General features: G+C 40.3%; 2 protein-coding genes and 2 long non-coding RNA genes across 9 annotated transcripts in view; 2 read left to right on the top strand and 2 right to left on the bottom strand.

Moving 5' to 3' along the window:
- Nucleotides 1-1,890: 1,890 nt before the first annotated feature.
- On the bottom strand, nt 1,891-18,981 carry kcnk9 (potassium channel, subfamily K, member 9). Its single transcript, XM_077590352.1, has 2 exons — nt 17,778-18,981; nt 1,891-5,142 (listed from the first exon to the last, which is right to left on the bottom strand). Exons 1-2 carry the CDS (start codon nt 18,391-18,393, stop codon nt 4,253-4,255), a joined length of 1,506 nt encoding a protein of 501 aa, XP_077446478.1. The 5' UTR covers nt 18,394-18,981; the 3' UTR covers nt 1,891-4,252.
- On the top strand, nt 2,487-17,056 carry LOC144066935 (uncharacterized). The gene is made up of 3 exons (XR_013297794.1): nt 2,487-2,890; nt 7,849-7,953; nt 16,319-17,056. It is a non-coding gene; the product is annotated as an uncharacterized LOC144066935 (long non-coding RNA).
- The window catches only part of LOC144066934 (uncharacterized), a 9,954-nt gene continuing 2,937 nt past the window's right edge, over nt 17,122-24,138 (top strand). The window contains exons 1-7 of one of the 2 annotated variants that reach the window (XR_013297792.1): nt 17,122-17,844; nt 17,920-18,006; nt 20,177-20,223; nt 20,347-20,476; nt 23,628-23,696; nt 23,864-23,964; nt 24,029-24,138. The exon at nt 24,029-24,138 is cut by the window's right edge and continues 16 nt beyond it. This is a non-coding gene — a long non-coding RNA (uncharacterized LOC144066934). Of the gene's footprint in view, nt 17,845-17,919; nt 18,007-19,040; nt 19,660-20,176; nt 20,224-20,346; nt 20,477-23,627; nt 23,697-23,863; nt 23,965-24,028 lie in introns of those variants that run through there. The other variant, XR_013297793.1, reaches the window with a different exon arrangement.
- Nucleotides 23,829-24,138, bottom strand: part of trappc9 (trafficking protein particle complex subunit 9) — an 85,512-nt gene continuing 85,202 nt past the window's right edge. For all 5 annotated transcript variants that reach the window (XM_077590345.1, XM_077590346.1, XM_077590342.1 and 2 more), the window contains 2 exons: nt 24,035-24,138; nt 23,829-23,950 (listed from right to left, as the gene is read on the bottom strand). The exon at nt 24,035-24,138 is cut by the window's right edge and continues 1,016 nt beyond it. The gene's annotated coding sequence lies outside the window, so the exon portion shown is untranslated. The remainder of the gene's footprint in view (nt 23,951-24,034) is intronic.

The raw sequence follows: 24,138 nt of genomic DNA, 5'->3' as shown, positions 1-24,138 counted from the left end.
GAATGAGATTTATTTTAAGTTTTAGGAGTCTAAACCACAGGTGTCAAAGTGGCGGCCTGGGGGCCAAATCTGGCCCGCCGCATCATTTTGTGTGGCCCGGGGAAGTAAATCATGAGTGCCGACTTTCTGTTTTAGGATCAAATTAAAATGAAGATTATAGATGTATATTAAATTTCCTGATTTTCCCCCTTTTAAATCAATAATTGAAAATTTTCAATCCATTTTACTCTGTGTTTTAGTTCAAAAATCATTTTGTAAAATCTAAAAATATATGAAAATATTTTCTGTTTTCCACTTTAATATGGAACATAATTTTAAAAAAATTGTTTCCTTTTGAAATGAAAAACAAATTATTAAATAAATGATTTTCTCTTACTAAGAAAAAAAAAGCTCAAATAAACATTGTTTTAGATCTATAAAAAAATGAATATTTAGGGCTTTTGATCCAGTTCTTTTAATCCATTTATAAAAAAAAATATCTAAATGTTATATCTAAAATGGTCCGGCCCACATGAAATCGAGTTGACGTTAATGCGGCCCGCGAACCAACCCGAGTCTGACACCCTTGGTCTAGGCCATAATGGAATGAGAATAGATTTTCTGACAATATTGCTGTCCTTTAAAAACTAACTCTTACAACGAACAGCATAATATAAAAGCAATTTAATATACAGTAAGGCAAATATTGCAATTGTATGACTATGAAAATTGTGAAACATGGTTCTTATTTACCCATACTTCAATTTTGCCTCAAAAATGGTTATGGATAAATCATCTTTGCATTTAAAAATACCCGGTATTTGATTTTGGTTGAACCAACGACCCCTCACACTTACTGGTACACGGAACAAAAAAAATTACCATGCAAATAACCCTTGAGGGTCAAAATTCTTGGCTGTGATTGATAAAAAAAAACATGCAAAGCCCAAGTTTCTCTCCAGTAAAAAGTCAATTCCCCAAATTAATATCACGCAAGTCTTGAGCGTATCTGCCGTAACAGAAGAAGACAGAAGGCTTTCAGAAGCTTAGCATTTGTGGGTTTTATTATTAAAGTGTGCTATGGCTCGACCCAGCAGTGCCACGTGAGTCACCCGCACCGAATCATGCACAGACTCGAAAAAGAACCCCCCGAAAAGGTGCAAAGGGAAAAGTCAACATTCAAATAAACTACGTAGATGGTCCGTTTACTTTCGGCCTGGCGACGACGGTACACCTGATTTGTTCAGTCACAGACATAAAGCCGTCACGGAACACGAAATGGCTTTCGCTGCCACATGCAAAGCAACAGTTTATCTCAGCTTTTGAGACGTTTGGGGTGAAAACGCAACGTGCCTTATGCCAGCGACGGCGTGGGCCCGCGAGCGCGCCGTCTGTCGAGGGCCGTAAGCGTAACATGTGGCATGGCAGCTAACAAATCCCAGTCATATGCGCGCATGTGGTGGATGAGGAGTGGGCCGGGGAAATGATGTGACATTTGGCTCGCGGTGAACAAATTAGCGCTGGAGATTTCCACTGAAATAATTCAATTTGGCTGAGAACTCTCATATTTTTGGTTTCTTGCTTTGTTTTTTCTTTACAAGTACAAATTGGTGGTGGATATTTTCACTGGGATAATTCAATTTGGCTGAGAACTCTCACATTTTGGTTTTTTAAGGGTAAATTTGGGGTTATTTTGGAGTTTAAACTGCAAAGAATGATGAAGTTGTCATTTAAAAATGGTGTGCTTTTAAAAATAAGTGGCTTAAATGTTGACCTTTGTCTTCGTACTTAACGGTATAATAATGATTTTTACACTGATGATACGCCAGATAACTGATATGAAAATAAATTTCTGGTTCTAAAATAAAAGAAATTGCACTTGAAAATAGCAGGATCAACAACAACAAAAAATAAACAAATAGAGTGTTGCGGTGAATTTAAGTAAAATTTTACAGGACTGCGAAGACACAAATTATGAAAACATCAAAACTATAAATAAAATGTCGCTGTAATCAGTTTTAAGTGTGTAAGTGTGTTAATCCTAAATGCCCACTTGCCCACTTTCAAGGCACGTATACGCAAATGTGTAAAAAATACATTTTTTTGTATGTGTGTTTATTCCAAAGCTTGATACAAACATAGAAGCCGGTCGGTCGGTCATGTTCCCATAATGAAACAAGTTTTATCTGGCACACCTGCGTACATTTAGCATGACTCAATTTAAGATTTCTACCCAAAGTAGCATTGTGGCGATTGTGTTTTCCCATGTGATAAGACAAGGCAGGATGAACAAGGAATTTCAACCAATAAATATGATTTCCCATCTGCTATAACTTAATCAAGGAAGGGAAAAATAGCTTTTAGTCTTGTGCATCTTATGAAAAGCTATAATCTGAATGATATACTGTTGAAATGCTATTATTGGTGTATTTTGGGATGGTTTGTATGTTTTTGCCTATTTTGTCCCTCATGGTTTCCCTTCCCTTAATGTGATCAGGTGTGTGTACTTTGTAATCAACCCTTTTCTGCTTTGTTTGGGTTATGCTATGTTGCCATGCCATGTTGTCCTCATTTCTCCATGTATTTTCATGCCAGTTTTGTTTTTATTTCATTCCAAGTACTTGATATTTTATGAAGATTCCTGCCTTAGTTGTTAAAGTTTTGTTAGAGCACTCCATTCCATGTCCTTGATTGCTTCCCTGCATTTGGGTTTTAATCCTAATCCTTTCCACGCTCAATGTTGAACGATATTGTGACATGGATTGGCTGAATGTGAGAGAAAAAAAAGGCAGATTGGGCTTTAAAAGAGGCCACAATGGCCTCAAATATCTACAAAGGAGACCCGGCCGGCCTGGCGAGATGATGCACCTCAGTAGTCTTTCGTTTGGAAAACTTCTTGGAATATTTGAAGGTAAGGTAGCTATGTACACTGTGTGGCATTTTAAGGAGGAGCAAAGCAAAGCATTAAAATCAAAACAAGGCGATTGGTTCAAACCTGAGAGCGAACGTTATTGGCGAGTTTGACCAGTAGGAACGTTAAAATGCAGTAAAGCGTATTTTTTTTGAAGACACACACAAAAAAAGGAATGTGTCAGAAACCATGAAAGGCGTGGCCTGACGGTGACACATTTATTTCAAATGTAAGAAAGTTCTTCTGACAAAAATCCAAAGGATCGTGCGGATGCTGCTAAAATATTTGCCTTTTAATTTGGAGTGGATTACATTGTTACTCTCAATGTTTTACCGTTTATCGAGTAATATAACATTTCATTTAGTCTTTAGTGGGTAAAAGACAGGTGTCAAAGGGGTGGCCCGGGGGCCAAATCTGGCCCACCGCATCATTTTGTGCGGCCCGAGACAGTAAATCATGAGTGCCAACTTTCTGTATTAGGATCAAATTCAAATGAAGATTATAGATGTACATTATATTTTCTGGTTTTCCCCTTTTTAAGTACATCATTGCAATTTTTTAATCATTTTTTTTCTTTTTGTGCTTTTAGTTCAAAAAGTATTTTGTAAAACCTAAAAATAAATATATGAAAATATTTTCTGTTTTCCACATTATTATTGAACATTAAAAAATATTTTGTTTCCTTTTGAAATGAAAAAGAAATGATTAAAAGAAAAAAGAAAATAAAGCTTGAATAAACATTGTTTTAGATCTATATAAAAAAATGAATATTTAGGGCTTTTGATCCAGTTCTGTTAATCCGATTAAAAAAATATGTAAATATTATATCTAAAATGGCCCGGCCCACATGAAATTAATGCTTTATTGTATTTAAATCTGGGGATTTGCCACAAATGTTTGTGTATTATCTGCACGATCCTTTGGATGGCGAACAAATCTGGTTGAGGAAAGACAAAATTGTGTCAGAAAATACGGGCCATCGATTATTACTGTAAATGCACATGCTAATATTAGCGACGACATTTGTGTGTGTGTGTGTGATGGCTTGTAGAAAATCCTCCTCTGCATCTCGGCGGCGGTTTTTGAGCTGAGGTGAAAGCAGTGTTCTCCCTTTTGAAAAATAGCATTTCCCCAAGTGTGCATCATACGGTAGGAAAGCCAACATTTGTAGACAATTGGTTTTTTTTTGTTTGTTTGTTTTTTTGAGTCCATCCGGAAGGTCTGAGTGGTCCTGTGTGGTAATCCCTTGAAAAAATAGACATCCATGCTTCATGCTTTTTCATCCCATGGGGCTGTCGTCCAACAGGAGCACAAAAAGTCAAAGCAAAAGAAATGGGAAAGTGCTTGTCAGGTCAGGGCAGACTAGACGGACTTTCTCCTCCTCATCAGCTGGACTTTTTCCGTGAAACTGTGAAGGCCCGGCGACACCGAGCTAATGGGCGACGGGTAGAAGCTGTTCTTCAGCGTACTGGGTGAGATCTCCTCAATCTTGTAGGAGATGGAGTGATAGAAGTGACCCGGGTTGAGCTGCGAGGCCAGCGAGTTCTGGTTGGAGAAGGCACATCCCAGTCCGCCCATCAGCGCCCCGGAGGTGGACAGCTCGTGCGAGCGGTAGCGCATGCAGGAGCACACCGAGTGCAAGTCGGCCATCTCGTCCCGGTGGCTCTCGCGGGCCCCCCGCCGCCTCCCTCGCTGCAGCGACTCGTCCTGGATGTGGATGATCATGCTGCTGCGGTTCCCCGCCAGCGAGGCTCGCTCCTCGGCGTCCCGCCGTTCGTCCTCGCTGTTCATGGTCAGGAAACGCAGCACCACCAGGTTGAGGAAGGCCCCGATGACCGTCAGGCCCACCAGGATGTACATGAAGCTGAAGGCCACGTAGAGGGGCTTCTTCTGCAGGGCCCTGTTCTTCTGCAAGGCCACAAAGTCCCCGAAGCCTATGGTGGTCAAGGTGATAAAGCAGTAGTAGTAGGACTGGAAGAAACTCCAGTCCTCGTAGTGTGAGAACGCGGCGGCGCCGATGCACAGCGTGCCGATGCAGGAGAAGAAACCCACCGTCACCATGTTCTCCATGGAGACGTCGGTGATGCTCATGCCGCAGCATTTCTTGATGCGTTTCAGCAGGTACTTGACGAAGGTGTTCATCCTCTCGCCCAGACTCTGGAACATCACCAGAGTCAAAGGGATACCCAGGACGGCGTAGAACATGCAGAAGGCCTTCCCGGCGTCCGTTCCCGGCGCCGCGTGCCCGTAGCCTGAGGAGAAGAAGAAGAAGAAAGTCCATTAGTTGGAAGTTTAAAGCTGCCAAAGCATTTTTGGAGGTGGAACTGGCACGCGCCTCGTTGGTAGGGGGGCACTATCCAATTAGTTTGCAGGGAGTTAGATGAGTTTGGAAGAGGGAGGGCCAATGCCGAGCCAGTGACGCTTTTAGCTGATGAAACTTAAGCTGCTGACTCACAACCATTATGGTCCTCGCAAATATCGCAGACTTTTTAAGCGCTCTATTACGAGGAACGTGTCGCGAGCCGCACCGGCGTACGTCATCGCAATTGTGAGAATAAAATTGCGTGCGTTCACAAAGTGCAGTCAAACAACTCCCCCTGTCATTTTGATCACTTCAATGCTTTAATTTTGAAAGGAAGGGTCTGACCCAGAAAATCTCAAGCAACTTTTATCAAGTATAAATCATTTAAAAATGTCGGTTGCATTCATAGTAAAAGTGTATGTGGTGTGTTTGTATTGGTACACATAATAGTTTTTATCAGCGATGATTTTTTATTTTTTTAACGACATGAAGAGCACCATTCTTTAAAAAAAAACGCATTATTTGTGCCGTACGCAGGTGCTTTTGTACTCTCGCCGTGTGTGCACAGGTGAAGCTTGTGTTTTCTTTGTGGAGAAATGAAAACAAAGAGAATGCTTTCAAATGAATGCCAAAGGTCATTCGGCAAGCAATGATGATGTCATCCGTGGTCACTTGGAGAAAGTCAAGCGCTGCATGCAATAGTACGTCAATGTATTTTAACTCCAATCCATTTTGACTTGGATTGGACCACCTCCCTCTTGTGTTCAAATGCAGAAATGCAACCGAATGTAGGCTTTATTTAAGATTCTTTTATGGGCCACATTCCTGAAAGACTCAAAAATTGAGGAAATAAAGCTGCACCATTCTTGGGCTCGAAGCAGAGCACCTGTTGTATGATTCTGTGACCAAATCCACAGCTCTTTGCTGACGAGTCAACATTTGTTTCGCTGCTTTACACTTTTTTGGAGCGTCTGCCTACACAAATGCTACCAATGTGTGTGTGTGTGTGTGTTTAGGGCGCAGCAGCGCTGGACTTTTTGAGTCATTGGCGCTCAAATTGAACTGACACAGCATGAAAGGGCGAATTCCATTATGATGTCGCGCCGTTACAGCATCACACATTTTTCAATCATCTCATCATGCAAATCGTCAAGGCCTAATGAATATATCAACAAGGAAAAGGAGAGTTCAGAGCGGCAAGAAGACAAATGAAAGTACGCATTCAGGTCTTAAGCAATCGGAGAGCATATCGTTAGAAGATTTCACTTCATTAATATTGACTAGACTGATATAATGCTGCAAGGATTATTTTTGTTCAGTACGCTAAAATACATCAAAACTCCTACAAGTTGATCACCCAATTTTAGTTGTGATTTGATTTTCTCTTTTTTTCTGCAAGGTTTGTTTCAATTGTGTCAAAACAAATGTAAAAATATTCCAAATCATCCGGGTTATATTTCATTTTCTAAATTTCATTTATGGATCATTTTGCTACTTGTTATCTTAACTACTATAGAAAGTGATCCACTTCCACTCCGCAATACGAAAACACTCCAAATGAACAGTTGGCGTTTAAAAAAAAAAGGAAAACCCCCAAAAAGGAGACTAAATTAAGGCCGACAGTCTGGCTGAATGCTTGATTAAGATTAAAATGACTTCCATTTCTGACTGATGTTAAACTTATTCACTTGGTTTCCAGACCCACCAAGGAATAGTCCTAATTTGACCCAACAGTTGCTGAAATTCCCTGCCAGGGAGCCAATAAATCATTCCATCAAAACAGTCCTGCTCCTTAATAATCAAGTGTAACATTGCTTTTCGCCCATTAGGGACAGCCTTCTCTCTTCGAGTGAGCGTGCAATAACCGTTTTTTATCAAGACGTCCAAATGTTTTTGTTTTTTTCCTCTCGCTACAAAACAGCAACATTTACCGCATGAGGCGTTTTTGCAGAAAATGGTCAACCCGAATCCCAGTGGGCAAAGCAGACACGCTTTATGGGAGCTTTCGAGTGTGGCAGTTAGAAAATACATTAGCTCCCAACAGCTCGCACATAGGTGTTAAAATAAAATAAAAAAAGAGCAGGAAAACTAGTCTAGAAGGTCTCTTAACTTTGCTTTAATAGGGATGCTTTTGATTTTCCTGAAGATAATTGGCCTCCGGGGAGGTCATAGTACCATGGCATTGACGGCTAAATGGGGGGATCGTGCATATCTATTGATGCCGAGAAGGGATTTAAATTGAAGTCGCTAAAGGTGGGAAAAGAGCAGATTGGTTCGCCATTAGAGGGGCGACATGCGTGTCTCGGTATGACAGATTTTTTTACACACTGACGAAATGATAGAATCTTGTCAAACAAACGATCAAGACTCACAAAGATCCATAACTGTTGAAATCGTACAATAGCAAATATTTAGTGGAACGCTGATGACTCAACGGAAAACGGTAGTCGAGACTCGTTGTGTTTACCAAGGTGGAACACGAAATTGTGTCAAATTTGGAATTAAGTGCCGAGGAATATGCGACATAACACACTATTGCAAATATGTTGGTGTGATATTCATAATGTAAACCATGGCCCACACGTAATCCCACAATTAATGCTACAAGTGTCGAACACTTGCCTTAACCAGGGTCTTTTGCTCTTCTGATCCACAGGTTAATCTGCCTCCAACCTTCTAACGTAGCCCAGAGATGTTCATTTCTACGGGCTCTGGCATTTTAATGAAGGCCAAGAACAGCTCGGAGGCAAGAAAACATCAGGTGAGTTGAGGGATGTCGGCGAGGTTAACCAGCAGCGTGCAGACGTCACATTTTGTCTGACTTGACTGCCTAATCTTGCGCTGCAATAACTTAAATAAGTACAGTAATACCTCCTTTATCACGATTGGTGAATAACTGCCATGTAGCATATGGTCTCTATTTAATATTAATGAGACTTAATCGTCTATGTACGATTATTTAACTCCTTAAGATAGACACTGTTTGCATTATTGTTCCTACACTGTAAAACTTTTGTGTATATTTGGTGGATTTGAGCCGCGATGTGGTGAATCCGTGATAGTCGATTTATTACCAGTGAAGGGTCATTGTAAATTCTGAGGAATGTTTGGTAATTATCGAAAAACTATTTCTTGCATAGCGTTAATCACTCTGAACGAAGTTTCTGGTTGCAAAAGGATTGGACGTTGGTCACCGTCAGTAGCAGCTAACGAGTTCATTCGTACCCAGGAAGTCGAGCGCGAGAACAAAACATTCGCGGCGGCTCTCGGTACGATGCGGTACACGTCTTGGCTGTGAGACACCTCAGGTATGAGATGCAAACACCTCAGGGAAAGAATTTTAATAGCAAAGCGCACCGCTGCATTCAGATGTCTGGATTTCATGTTGGTGGACTTATCCGGCCGGTGTAGTTATTGTAAAAGGAAGCGTCGGGTCGCATGCGCTGGCAATTACGGGCTAAATGAACCGGAATGAATTCACTTGGTGCAAGGCGTCCGTCTTTGTTGGCCTTTTTTCTTTTTTTTTTGAAGGGTCGATGGAACTTCAAGCAGAAGTGGCCAAAGTCTGTTGGTCTTCATTTTTTATACTTGGCTGCTTTTGGTTAGGATTAAGACAGCGGTAATTGTAGCTTATTTAAACAAAGCAGGGACGGATTTAATGATATTCGCAGCCACAGTTAAAGTTGAAGCTTCATTTTTTTTTGACGGCAATGCAATAGATATATTTTTTGTGGATGTTCATGATTGGAATCTTTCAGAAATTGGGCCCGATAAGTCAAAAAAATGGGGTTTGAAAAATTCCGTTTACATTTTTAAGTCTTAACTCATTAGCAACCATTGAAATAATCTTAAAAGATTGTCTCATTGTGTGACCAACTTTATTCACCTTAAATTTATTGATGCAAATTACATTGTTTAAAGAAAAATTGCCAGCAACTTTATTTTAGTGATTCACAACTGAATTTCTAAAAAGAAGAGAAAAAAAGAGATTTGTGAGGTTTTTGTTCTTGTTGGAATCACCCTTTTATATGATTGTAACTTTTTTATAATGATTTATATGATTATAATGCTGCGATATATCTATGCGCACATCCTCGCCGGCGACCGCTTGTCGCTTTGTAAAACGCTGCAACTATACTTTTATAGTTTGACCTTCCTTGGACGTCTATCAATGGCAGCCAATGAGTTCTTACTTTGGCCCATCGATTCTGGGACAGCTCTCGCAGATTTCAAAGAAACATTTTGATAAATGAGTGTCACCGAATTCTTGAACCTCATAAGTCGAGGCAGCACTCCACTGATAAATAAGAAGTCATCAGGCAACTTATCTCAACTCATTATAAAGCACCACAATGGAGTTTTTTCACTTGCCTAACAACACTGGCGGCTAGAGATAAGACGACTGTGAAGAAATGACTCATGCAAACTTCAAGGCGAACTATAATTTAATATTTCCATTTGACAGTAATTTGCTCCCTTTCAAGCGCACACGCTTTGAAATGTTTGTGCGCGTGATTGCACCCCCCCAAAAAAAACGGACGCTTACTAAGCAACGGCATTCTGTGGAAGACTTGACAACCTGCTGGCATTGGGATATGATTGTATAATATTTATTAACAAACTGGCGAATGAATAAAACAAAGAAGCGAGGCGCGTGTTCTTCTGTCATTCAGCAGTGAATCCACATCACAGCCAAACAAATGAGTTCATTTAATGACATTTAGCTGAGAGGCGGGAACACGCCAGACCATTTGGACAGATGCAAATGGGAATCAAAGCTATTTCCAGCAGCTCCAACTTTTACGTGCATAAAGAGACAAGAGGGATGCCAATGAACAGTGAATTATTTACAAGTCTTTAACGTGTCTAGTGTAGAGGAAGCGGCAGAGAGATGTTTGCCCGTAACAGACTTTTAATGCTACCGACGAGGTGTTATAGTCTCATTAGGAGCAATGGCAACAACCATCGTTAATTTTAACGGAGGGATTGTGATTTGGGGTCGTTGCTTTCTTCACAAATTGTCACAAATTAGCTCGCGGTTTGAGTAGAAAAAGGATTATTACAGTCATGTAGTAATGGTATATAGAAATTACAACAAAAAAAGAAGGGTGGATGAGTGGTTAGCATGTCAGCCCCACAGTTCGGAGATCGAGGGCTCAAATCCCTGGTGGGTTCCAGTGAGTTTGCGTGTTATCCTCCTGCCCGCGTGGGTTTTCCCCGGGTTCTTCGTTTTCCTCCCACATCCCCAAAAGGCACTCAATATTGTCCTTAGATGAATGGGAGCATGATTGGTTGTTTGTCTCTTTTTGATTGGCTGCCAATTTATGGAGTCCACCGCCTACTCCCCATAGTTAGCTGGGATAGGCTCCAGCACCCCTGCCACCCTTGTGTAGATAAGAAAATGGATGAATGCATCTGTTTTGCACTAACTGATATTATTTAGATAAGGATTTAGATATGGACGTTATACACGAGCACCGTGTGTGGAAATAAATCTAAAAATAAATATTTCCAGTCACCTATGGCTCCTGCATGTTGATAAGGACTATTTTTCTCAACCGATATAAAATATTCACACGTTCTGCCTGTATTTTCACTCTCCACCATAGTCTAGTAAAGCATAACTATGTTAAATATGCTCAGAAAAGTGTTGTGTTTGTTGACAAAATGGGCTTTGGGAACAATGTCCTATGCCTTAGAATGACAAAAATCCAAATATACTCTTTCCTTGTCTTGATTTGAAATAAGCTGGCCCGCGTATGTCCCAGGTGTCAGCCAAAGCCCGCACCGACGGCTCCGGCACCTAATGAAGCTCATCGGCCCGTGTCAGGAATTACGGCCAAGCGAGCGCTGCTAAGCAACAGGCACTTGGCCGTTCTCATTCGGAAATCACTTCCTCAGAAAAAGTGACACCACTTGGCCTGTTGTGGCCCCCGACCCGGGGGTGCAAGTCACACTCAAAACTGCCCGCGTTCATCACACTTCACATCCTTTTTTTCCCCCCTAAATGTAATTCCGTACAGCAAAAAAACGAGCTAAAAATAACTCATTTTTATATATAGTTCTTTTATGACCCAAATTTAATTAAAATGTCCTGTCTTTTTTTTTAAATTAAATGTTCAATGAAGTCAATACTTAATAAATAAATGGAATTTTTCAAAAACTACTGATATTCGCGGAAAGAAATAATTATTATTTTCTGTCTGAAAAATGATTGTTTTCCCTCACTTTGATTTGAAATTCAAACTAGTAAAAATAGCAGGAAAAATGATAAAACTCGAAATATGAACAGAAAGCTTACATTTAAAAAAAAAAACTAAGCCCCATATGATAGTAGCAACTAAAATATAGTGAAATGTAGTGGAAAAATATAGATCTATGTATTAAAATTGAACAATAATTTTGCTCAGACAAACTACAATTTAAAGCACAATCATTTGTCTGTCATTTTTCTTTACTTTTAATGCATTATTTTCAATTATAACTTACTGTACTCAAAAGCTGATATTTAGAAGTATCAAAATAATCATATTTTTAATGCCAAACTCTTTTTTTTTTTCTCGAAACATGACGAACGTAATGCATGAGTAATGACAGAATCAAAGACAACTCCACAAAGACACGTGGTTTTCATCTCCCAAGTTTACAACCTGTGTGGGTCAGCCCTCGTGCCGATAGCTGCATATTTGTTTCCTCCCTGCGGGGGTGCTGTTTTTAGCATCAGAGACGCTACTCGTATTTTTTTCTCCAAAAGGAAGAAATAAATAGCAATTCGGAGCGAGCGGACCACACGCTGTTCGTGAGCCGCCAACGCCGATTTTCATGCCGCTGTTGCTTGCGATAACTCAGAGGAGTAACACACACGTGCACACACACACGTGCACACACACACACACGCACACTCCCACGGATTCAAGTGGTTGTGAGAAGACTACGTGGGAGCGCATTACAGCGCAAAGGCTTCACGGGGAAGATAAGTGTCAACGTCCAGCAGGAGAAAATTAGAAGCAGGTGGTCATGGAGAAATCGTGGGGGGTGGGTGGGGGCGGGGTTGGCCTTGCAAACAAATCCTTCCGCCAATAGCAAAAATCTGCGGGTCATTGGAAGCCCTTACAGAATTTGTAATGTACTCATCGATTTTAGACGTGGATTTCATACTCGACTCGTTTGGGAAGTCGTCGGTACGCTTTTTGACTATTGCCAAAAAAATGGGAATTTGGCTGAGAAATGATCTTTGGGTTTGTGCTTTTCGCCTCTTGTGTCCCTCCTGGCTTCCCTTACCTTGTCTGACCAGGTGTGTGTATTTAATAATTAACCCCTAGCTGTGTATCTAAAACCTGTGTTTTAGCATGTCTGGCTGTGGGAATATTGTCTGGTGTTTCTTGGTCATGTAAGTAATGTTTGCTTTGTTTATTCATCAAATAATCAGTTTAAAACACTAGGACAAACTGCAAATGCACTACTATATAGATAGATGTTGCTAATATGGCTAGGACTGGATCAGATGTATGAGTTGGAAAATTGCATGTATATTTGGACCATGTTGAATTTTCAGGCCGTAATATCAGTTCTGGTGTACATAAGGGGCTTTTATGAATTGAAATATTTTGATAAGGGTTGGGGTCTTCTACTTTATATGCTGAGATTTGTCTTCTTATCAGGCATTTTAACTTGACACGTATATAAAAAGGGCCACGTTCAACTCATGATGACACATAACAAATGCCAGTTTTTCCGCCGTCTGCCATTTAAGATATAGAACAACACAAACCAATCAAAACTAAATATAAAACCCGGTTAGCCTGTTTTTCTTTGTGTTTGCGCAAGCTGCTTTTCATTCCTCATTGCATATGCATTGTTGCTCATGGCCCAAGGCAAAGTGATATATGAACAGGGACGCCTATCAAACCAGCAACAATTAAACAGCACACTGCCACATTTCCAGGTGATGCACCCAAATGAAAGCACATTTCAATGGCATTAGTCAGACCTGATAACATCTCAACCAAGCACTTTAAATGTTGTCCAACCAAGACACATCAGGTCCACCTGCAGCTCAATCAACAAGTCCGCCTTGTCAAAGATAACAAGACCAGAACATCTCCAAGGCCAAACTCAGCAGAGACTCAATGCTTATCGAAAGCAAGTTTTGGGACTTTTTCCGCAATGAAGCACATTCGTAATTAATTCAGCCCCCCACCCCCCTCCGGCCCCTTAAAAGTAGCCCCAAAAGTGGTTCGTGGACAGCAGGATGCCCGCGAGGCAAGCTCGCCCAAAACAGGGTAATTGCTCCCCGCGGGAGACGTAAAATGGCCGCCTTCACATCTGGATACTTTGTCGAACTTTCTGTTCGGAATCGGAACAATGTTTCAATCGGAGGGAGCACTTTTAGCACGAATAAAACGTTAACTCTATAAGCCACCGGAAATAAACCCAGAATAACAGCGTTACTTTCCGTGAAATGACTTATTTGCTAAAATCATCAAGCAGTTGATGGGAGCATTTTCTTGTCATCGTGAAAAATACTGGCTGCCTATTTATGCTGGAATCCCTCATAGAATAGAGACGGTGGTTCACGTAGCGTGACGGGCTGCTTATTGAAAAATGGCGTGCCGCCGCACTTTGCTGCCAGGAGATTATTTTCACTTTGCCGAGGCCGCCCGCCGTGAGCTTGATGGAGGCCGCGGCGTGGATCGATGGAAATGTTTTCCGCGCTTCCTGAGACATCCACCAGACTTTGGCTCTCGGGGGACGGCGGGTCTGGACCCGCTGTGCGCTCCCCCGCGAGCGTAAGCGACGGTCCCCGGTGTGTTAGAAAAAAATGTCGGCAGATGTCAGGAGAACTCGTCAAAATGGCTTCCCCGGGCGACACAGAGAGGTTAACGGAAAACAGTGGGTCGCTAATTGGGTACTACCTGGCTTTGTGGGTATTGTACTTAATTGGAACATAGATACATGTAGAATTCTGGTCATGTTTATTTGTTGACGATGTAGAAGTCTAGAAATATGTGGCATATTTCAGATTAGGGACGAAAAGAGCCACATGTGGCTCTAGAGCCTCATGCCCTTGATGAAACAGCTAATTTTCAGAGGGAAATCTGCTTCAGGTCATATTATACACATGGAATATGTACTTTTAGTGCTACAATACTTGTTTTCTTAATAAAAGCATTTACATATCCCGTACATAAGTTGATATTTGCCGAGATGACTTTAGTCTCCTGGCAACGTGGTGAGCGTCACCTTGTGTGGTCACGGGCGCTCTTATAGAAAGAGACGTTAGCGCAGCTGTCGTGGCTAAGTGTCACATTCTGTGCAATTACTCCCTGAAATCAAGAAAGTCAAGCAACAGGTCAGTAGTGATGGAGAAGAGAAGGCGGGAGGGAGGAATGAGTTGTGTCTACTTTTGAGGATTTTTTTCAGGGTTAAGGCGATAAAGTGAAAGCACAAAGCAGTTGTTAAAATAACTAACATGTTCTTATCAAAAGGAGTGTAGTTACGCCATGCCCCCACCTGCAGATGTCTCTTTTTATCTTGTACGTTTGATGGTAAAAAAAAAAAACAATTCCTGGGTTTTATCTCTTTAAAACTATCACAGTGGACTCTCACATATTCACTGTTGAAGAATGTATTGACAAACTCTTGCAGATATTTTAAAAATGTGTTTATGGATTTTACAGAATTTTATTTTTTTGCAATGAAATGATAACATATCAATTATTCAGGATTTCCGCAAATTGGAAGGTCTACGTACTATAAGAGTCGAGACCAAATGTGTTACAGCACATTATGCGGTATGTGTGAGATAGGATGTTAATGGTTTTACATGATATTATCCCATTTGTTTAGTATGCATGCATGTTTATTCATGACCCGCACATCAAAACACACCGCTGCGCTATTACGTAGCAAGAGTGTTATGATGCACTTTACAACTACAAGCATTGTAGCCCGGTGCATATCAAATAAGATTGCACTCGTTAATGCCGTTACGACGAATTTGCTGCACAATAACGATGCAGGAAATGGCCCTAAATGGCTTATAGCTATTCAACTAAACAATATAGTTACAGGACTTTTTTTAATGTGTGCTTGCTTCCAATGTAATCTAGTATAATGAATTTAGGTGCTCTTAACACATTCATTGCCAGTTGAAAGAGATAAATCTAATCCCATTTCATCGTAAATGAGCCAAGATCAACATTAGCCATCATTTAAAAGCAAAAGAATGATGCAAAAGTTGAAAAATAAAGAGTTAAAGACAGATATAAACTGTATACCTACCAATTCAAATGCTCTGTTGTATTATGCAAAAACAAAAATATTCAACTCAAATCTGAAAAACTAGTCAAACCCCTTCTTTTCAGTCTGTGGGTTTGCGTAAAAATATGACATCTGGCTAAAATATCGTGTGTAGTGTGTTTGCTGACTTGGCTCTGGCCTTGAAAACATCAGCTATCTTAATCGATATCGTATTTGGTTTCATACAGAGCCGTACAATAACAGCAGATATAATTAGTTTCCACAAGCAGCACCGTTGACACAGCCCAAATGGTTCTCTTATCTTTGCCGCTGTTGCTTTTCACTCGTTCAATTTCAGCGCTTGACTCTGGACGCAAGACGTTCCCATTATTTCTGCGAGAAAATAATCCTCGCAGTTGTGGCTTTGATAAAACCAACATTCAAACCATGAGCTGAACATGATCGAGAGTCAACACTCGCTTAAGTAATCATGACGCATATTATCAAAAAAAATACCATTTCACCATCCGTACTGCATCAGGGCAACCAGAAACCCGAGTACCCAGAGAAAACCCACACAGAGAACATGCAAATTCCACACAGGATATTTGTAACCCACCTGGGATAAAACCTTCGATCTCAGAACTGTGAGGCGGATACACTACACCACTCACCCCTGTATTTTGGTAAAAATAATACAAAAAAATATTGTAACCAGTACATGATGAAGCTTTTTTATTATTATTATAAATGATTCCTGCTGGTGTCTCCTCTGGAAAGGCTCTGTTTACAAATATTTTATGCTACTCTGTTACTATGATTAGTTTCTAAAGATATGTAGTCACTCTCTTAGCTAACATCTTGCCATGTGGTTTAATTTACAGCAACCAAAAAGCGACCTGTGACCAGAAATACATCGGATCCGATCCTTGGACCACATTCGATGCAGTCCAATCCTCCAAAAATAGCTGTATCGGTTGCCCATACCGATATTGAGTATCCGATCGTGACCTGACTAACACAGACCAATAATTTGATCTCATTTACCCAATGAGGCCATTTTTATTTGGACCCGAAGCTGGGAACTGAATCAACTCCAAGAAGGCTTTCTCTATCCTCCATTGTTCCATCTTTGACAACACAAAGAGCATATTTGGAATATCATTTCCACACAGGGGAAGTGAGTTCCCCAGAAGAATGAGAATATTCCAGCGGCTTGTGCAGCCGTAGCCTGGAAACAACAGCGAGCGGAGAGTCGTCGGCCTCCGCCGCCGGCCGCGGCCCCCCTCTCCAGTGTTGCCTGGCAAAAAAAAAGTGCAGGACGAGGCCTGGCGGTGCATTAGCCTCTCCAACCCTCGCCTTGAATAACAGCATGTGACTGCCCGTAATGGAGTGGCCTTCCCACCTCTTGCTCGAGAGGAAAAGTTTCAAGCGGACACGGGCAACAAGTCGGATAAAGACGATCCGTCAACACGTTTGCAGAGGAGAAGAAGAAGACGTACGGCTGCATGAAATAAATCTTCGTGACGCAAATGTACGCCGGCAATTAGAGTCAAACGGATGTGAATTATGTCCCCTTTCGGTGGGAAATCATGAACAATCAACGTGGGCTATAAAAACGCAACAGGGTAGGGAAGGAAGGGGAGTAAGGGGGGGCTGTTTTTTTTTTTTATCTTGCTAGGCTCTCACGGTTCATCCTTAATTTTCCATAATGTATTCTAAAGAGGGATTGTAAAAAGGGGAGGGGGGTCAAATGTTGTTAAACGTTAACCATGTCAGGTGTGATATGTATTGTTAAAAAATAATAATAATAATAATAATGTAAAAAAAAATGAAATCAGGAGAATCAATTTGAGGTGTTCTTGAAAATTAGGCGATAGGCGTCCAATCCGTTTTGACTGGGAGGGCTGATAGCAATCACCTGAAATGGACGTCTATCACTGTCAATGCCAGTGAAGCAAGACCCAACAGGGAGGGAAAATAGACTTTTGGCAGGTCTCGTGTTGTGACGTCACAGCCAAATTATGGCGTGCGAGTCTCTCCCACAATAAAACAGACTTGCGCAATAGTGTCCAAATCAGTCACGTGAAGCATAATAAGCAAGAAAAAATGAATATGGAGCTCAAAACATGGCTCTGCAGTGCATCCTCGTGGTGCAAAAGTTGAGTTAAACGCAGCACATGTTACATAATGACAACTAATTACACGCTAGTCTGGTGCGTAAAAATCGAGGCAAAGTCGTTAAATGTGCGTCTAAACTTTGTGAAGGTGGATTTAAAAAAACAGACTGAGGCGTGAGAATAGAGGGGTGATGTGCCTACTTGGGGTAGGGTGCCGATTTACCTATGGTGGTGATGACCGTGATGGCGAAGTAAAAGGAACCAGCGAATTTCCACTGCACCCCGGCTCGGTGCGGCTCGGCCTCCATGATGATGCTCTCCAGTTTGCGGTAGTCGTCCTCGCTAATGTTGTACTTCCCCTGCAGGCGCCTCTCCTCGGATTCCAGCTGCTCCTTCTCCCGCATCTCGAAGTCGGACTCCAGGGCGTCGAAGACGGCGGCCCCCACCAGCAGGTAGGTGAACGTGCAAACGATCAGGGATAAGGTCCGCACGTTTTGCCGCTTCATGGCCACCAGGAGCCGGCGAGTGAGGGGCTCATGTCCCCTCGTGTTCCCCGGGATGGTGCGACGAGAAGGGAAGAAGCCGAGTGCGCTGCGCCTGGAGGCGGACGCGCACCGAGGACGGTAGCCGAGGGGATCACCTGCGGGGCCGGGGCCGTGGCCGTGGCCGGGGCTGGGGGTGGGGCTGGGGCTGGGGCAGCGGTACGAGAAGCCCGGATCGTGCTCCTGGTTAGCGGAGAGACACAAAAGACTGCTGGAGCGCCTGGACCAGGAGCCCTGCAGCCGCGAGACCCTGCGCAAGACCCGTCCGAACCAAGTCCTCCCGGTGCGCAGTGCCATCAACGAGCTGCTGTCAGTACCGCCTGCTGGGTTCCTCCGACGCCGAGCATCATCTAGACGTCTTCATATTCACTCGCAGAGCATGTGAGAAGGAGCTCCTCCGGCGTGGCATCCTCCTCAAGTTTTCAGCACCAACCTGTTCGCTGCAACATCCTCCTCCAGCATGCACACTTCTTTTTTTTGTCTTCCAAAACGCACCGATTCCCCACGCAGGAAAACAGCAGCACGATCGAATTTTGTTGATCCTAAAAAATCTCCAAGTCAAAACGAGACGCGGTGGGGGGGAGTGCTTGGAAATATTCCACGCGCACCGATGGCCAACAGGTTCCACGACAGCTTCTCGGGAGTTTTAGTCGAGACGGATGAGAAAATGACAACAGCTCGTTGCCTTCCAGCGTGACAACCGTGGCACTCTTGAGTGGGTGGGTGGGGGTCGTGGCTTGGCCACTTGCACGAAGCTCACTCCCTCCCTCCGCCAACTCAATTAGAAAATAAACCACGAGCGTGTGATCGTGAGGTGGAGTTCACCACGTGTGTCACAATCTATTTCCACGCGCTCAGGAAAAAAAAGAGGAAAAATGAGTGGGCGTTACAGCTCCTGCATCACTTTTTGGGGGGAGGGGGGTTTGGTTGGAGGGGGGGGGGGGTTACACAAATGCAACAAATGACCGCATCTTCTCCCCTCCTTTGGGCGCGCAACCCCTCCCACTCCCACGAGTGGGCAATACGACGCAAGACAGTGGATGGATCTGTCCGAGGTGCTGAACAGTCTGATGGCGCATTTTGCTGTGGTGCTGATGCTGCCTGCCTCCAGCTCCTGATCATATTTGCGAATTGAAGTCAGAAACAAGTATCTTTCTTCTCCAACAGTGACTGATGATACGATTATGGAGGATTCTAGAAAATACCATGGCAGGAAAAAAAACCTACTAGACATCTAAACTTTGGGGAGAGGTTCATTATAACCCAAAATTTGACCCCTAGGGCAGAAGCCCAGTTTTCATTTTTATTCGCTCAAAATATATGTATATATATTGTTTGTGGTCGTGGAATGTAGACAGTTGTATTATTAGTTTTTTTGCCACGCTCTTTAAGGTAGTTGTATAGGCATCAACACACGCAGACTTCATCAAGAGCATCTTGAAACCTATATTTAACTCCCCCGTGGTCAACATCTAAATGCTTGGGCGAACGCAAACCACCCACGGAAGTCCAAATGCGTTCGCGGCGAAGACGTCGAGAGGAGCGAAGAAAAGTTTAATTATGGCAAGTGCTTCGCTTCATCTCCATGGCAATGACTTACAGTAGAATACAGAATAATTTTCCTGGCATAATATTCTTTTCTGCGTGTTAAATTGACATTGGAGTTGGAACTGATCCAACTAAGTTGGGGTGCTGTTTATTGTTGAAAAAGTTGTACATAATAGTTTAGGAATTGAATCAGGTAAGTTTAAACAGTGTAAAACAATCAATTTTCCTCTTAATGGATTCAATGAGGAAGTCACGTGAGCAGTACACCAGGAAGTGTGCACCGGTCTATAGTGCAGTGTTTGCCAATCACACAGGTGCGTGTGTTTACGTCACGTGAAACGGAAGTTGTTTGATTTCAAGAGTTGATACTCTTGAAATCAAACAACTTCCGTAGGCGAAGTAAAGTCTGTGTGAGCACAACATTGCTTTTCACGCCATATTAGGAGATTTAAGAAATATTGGGAGTAAAAGTCATTCAATTATGAGCTTAAAAACATTACATTACTTCTTTTTGCATGACGTAAACCGGAAGTGGTTCGGGGTCACGTAGACGCAGACGCCAACCTTTGGTGACAACAGGTCGGTATAAACATTTTGGGAGATTTTGCAATAGTTTGGGCGTTTATATGATTCCTGATGATAAAACTTTGACGAGAACGACTTTATATTGTTAATATTGACGATCTATATGTACGTTTATAGGCATCAGAATCCGCCAAACTGGGTTTCCACGCTTCTTTTTCCACGCTTCGGACACTCTTCCAAGGACTACCCAGGAAGGCTTCATGGTCTACTGCTCTACTGCCTCTGCTGACGTCCTGGCGATTTATAGGTATGCATAAGCAGTCATTTTCTTGAAATTGTGTGTTTATATATATATGTATAGAGCTGGGTGATATGATTAAAATAGTAATCGCGATAAAAACAATTATCAGTCGATATTGATGACTATCACAATAACTATCACATCTTTTTGTTTCAAATTTAAACTTCAAGCTTCTTCTCAAGTAGATAAATGACTTTCCCCCGTGTTCAAATATGAAAGTAACTATGTTACCTTACTTTATAAGAGAACAGAATATGAAATATGATTTTAAAAAGTAATTTTGTTGTTCTGTTGTGCAATATAGATAAGACAACTACCTCCTTACACTGTGAAAAGTATAGAATGAAACCTGCAGAAATTTTGACAGGTGTCTTTATTTTTATAAATTTGCCTTCAAACCAAAGGTTGATGTGCAATATGAAATAAATAAAATAATCAACTGAAGACATCCTCACCATTGGAAAGCAGACGATTTTCAGCCTCACAAAAAGAAAGTTTACATTTACCTCACATATGGCCATTTACAAAAAAATAGTTTAGTTTGAATCAGGTAAGTTTTAAACAGTGTCCAAAAAAGTCAATTTTCCTCTTCATTTAATTACATTTTTGATGGATTTCGACTTAGATGAGGGGTCAATAATAAAACCAAGAGCCAAGTTTTAGATTATATTAAACTTTATTCATCCCCTACTTGGGAAATTCATTGTTGCAGTAGCAAGAAAACAAGAAGGTGAAAACACAGACACAGGAAAAGACATTGTAAACCTAATAGAATAGATTAGAAAAAGTCATAAAAAATATAGATATAGATGTATAGATATATATAGATATATAGATTTAGATATATAGATATAGATATATAGATATAGAGGTATAGATATAGAGATATAGATAGAGATATATAGATATATATACAGGGTGTCCCAAAAAATGTATGGACATTAAAAATAAATCTAAACGTGTTGTTTAATTAGAATTTTATTATTTCAAAAGTGTGAGAATATTTACAAGTATAATTTTTTATTAACCACCACAATTGTACCTATTGGGCACCTGAGAATCCACATGTCAAATAATCGTTTCAAAGATCGCACTAGGACAGAAAAGAAGACGGCTCAATGATGACTTTTCCAATTCGAAATTCCTTTATAGACCATTTGTCATAAAACGAAAATCCTAATTGTGGAAAGACACTCTCTCCAGTAATATTGGTCATATCTGACGACTTGATTTATTTTTGGTAATGACCATGTATAGTAAGGCCTTTTTCTTAAAAAACGACCATGTATAGTAAGGCTTTTTTGAATAAAAACGACCATGTATAGTAAGGCTTTTTTAAATAAAAACGACCATGTATAGAAAGGCTTTTTTAAAAATAAAAAACGACCATGTATAGTAAGGCTTTTAAAAAAATAAAAAACGACCAGCAATAGTAAGGCTTTTTTCTTAAAAAACGACCATGTATAGTAAGGCTTTTTTGAATAAAAACGACCTTCTATAGTAAGGCTTTATTTCTTTAAAAAATAACATAGTAAAGTAAGGCCTTTTTTCTTTAAAAACGACATAGTATAGTTAGGCTTTTTTTTTTTTAAATAAACGACATAATAAAATAAGGCTTTTTTCTTAAAAAACAATATAGGGCTTTTTTTCTCGTGAAAAAATGACACTGTATAACAAGGCTTTATTTATAAAAAAAACGACATAGTATAGTAAGGCTTTTTTCTTAAAAAACGACAGTATAGTAAGGCTTTTTTCTTTAAAAAACGACAGTATAGTTAGGCTTTTTTTTAAAATAAACGACATAGTAAAGTAAGGTTTTTTTTCATTAAAAACGACATAGTATAGTAAGGCTTTTTTCTCTCGTAAAAACGACATAGGGCTTTTTTTTTCTTAAAAAATGACACAATGTATAACAAGGCTTTATTTATAAAAAACGACATAGTAAGGCTTTTTTTCTTTAAAAAAAAAACGACATAGTATAGTAAGGCTTTTTTCTTTAAAAAACGACAGTATAGTTAGGCTTTTTTTTTAAATAAATGACATAGTAAAGTAAGGCCTTTTTTCATAAAAACGACATAGGGCTTTTCTTTCGTAAAATAATGACACAATGTATAACAAGGCTTTATTTATAAAAAACGACATAGTATAGTAAGGCTTTTTTCTTAAAAAACGACAGTATAGTAAGGCTTTTTTCTTTAAAAAACGACATAGTATAGTTAGGCTTTTTTTTAAAAATAAACGACATAGTAAAGTAAGGCTTTTTTTCATTAAAAACGACATAGTATAGTAAGGTTTTTTTCTCTCGTAAAAACGACATAGGGCTTTTTTTTCTTAAAAAATGACACAATGTATAACAAGGCTTTATTTATAAAAAACGACATAGTAAGGCTTTTTTTCTTTAAAAAAAACCGACATAGTATAGTAAGGCTTTTTTCTTTAAAAAACGACAGTATAGTTAGGCATTTTTTTTAAAATAAATGACCTAGTAAAGTAAGGCCTTTTTTCATAAAAACGACATAGGGCTTTTTTTTCGTAAAATAATGACACAATGTAAAACAAGGCTTTTTTCTTAAAAAACGACAGTATAGTAAGGCTTTTTTCTTTAAAAAACGACATAGTATAGTTAGGCTTTTTTTAAAAATAAACGACATGGTAAAGTAAGGCTTTTTTTCATTAAAAACGACATAGTATAGTAAGGCTTTTTTCTCTCGTAAAAACGACATAGGGCTTTTTTTTTCTTAAAAAATGACACAATGTATAACAAGGCTTTATTTATAAAAAACGACATAGTAAGGCTTTTTTTCTTTTAAAAAACGACAGTATGGTTAGGCTTTTTTTTTAAAATAAATGACAGTAAAGTAAGGCCTTTTTTCATAAAAACGACATAGGGCTTTTCTTTCGTAAAATTATGACACAATGTATAACAAGGCTTTATTTATTTAAAAAAAACGACATAGTAAGGCTTTTTTTCTTTAAAAAAACGACATAGTATAGTAGGCCTTTAAAAAAAAACACATAGTATAGTAAGGCTTTTTTTTTTTAAAGCGACATAGTATAGTAAGGCTTTTTTCTTAAATAAACGACCATGTATAGTAAGGCGTTTTTCTTTAAAAAATGACCATGTATAGTAAGGCGTTTTTCTTGTGGTCTCTGACAGGATGGAGTAGGTTTGGGACCAACTTGCGGAAAAAGCCCCGCCCCGACCGGTCGCCTTCGTATTGGCTTGGTATGTGATGTCTCGCCTTGTTGCAGCGATCATAGTGCGTGTGCATAGCCACATCCCTTTACAAAAAACTTTTTAGAATTAAAAAAATATTACTTATAAATCAAAGTCAAGGTCACATAATAGAACAAGAGATACTTTGCTGTCAACTTTTATTTTTATTTTTTCAGATTAGTGACAAAGGCAAAAATGGATGACTTGTGGGATGGACAGTCTTCCGACGAAAAGGTTTCCCAAACCGTGGAGAGCGAGGACACCTGAAGACAAAAAAGTAAGTTTAAAAGAGACATTCATGTTGCTGTGCAGAAATATTTGTTTTCTTTTGTTTTTCTTAGACTCACCTGCGGATGTAGCTGATGTAGGATGTCCATGGATTGATTCCCACATCCTTCAAGTTCTCACTCTTCAGCTCAAATGGATACTTGGCCTCAATAGTAGAGCACCA

This window comes from Stigmatopora argus, chromosome 21, assembly GCF_051989625.1.
Source record: "Stigmatopora argus isolate UIUO_Sarg chromosome 21, RoL_Sarg_1.0, whole genome shotgun sequence".
Taxonomy (NCBI): domain Eukaryota; kingdom Metazoa; phylum Chordata; class Actinopteri; order Syngnathiformes; family Syngnathidae; genus Stigmatopora; species Stigmatopora argus.
The sequence above is the reverse complement of the archived record's forward strand: the minus strand, read 5'-3'. Positions and strand labels throughout refer to the sequence as shown.

Coding starts and splice junctions, on each gene's coding strand:
- kcnk9 (XM_077590352.1), bottom strand. CDS start 18,393: ATGGCACTGCGCACCGGGAGGACTTGGTTCGGACGGGTCTTGCGCAGG. Junction 5,143..17,777: donor CACGGTCATCACCACCATAG/GTAAATCGGCAC, acceptor TCTTCTCCTCAG/GCTACGGGCACGCGGCGCCG.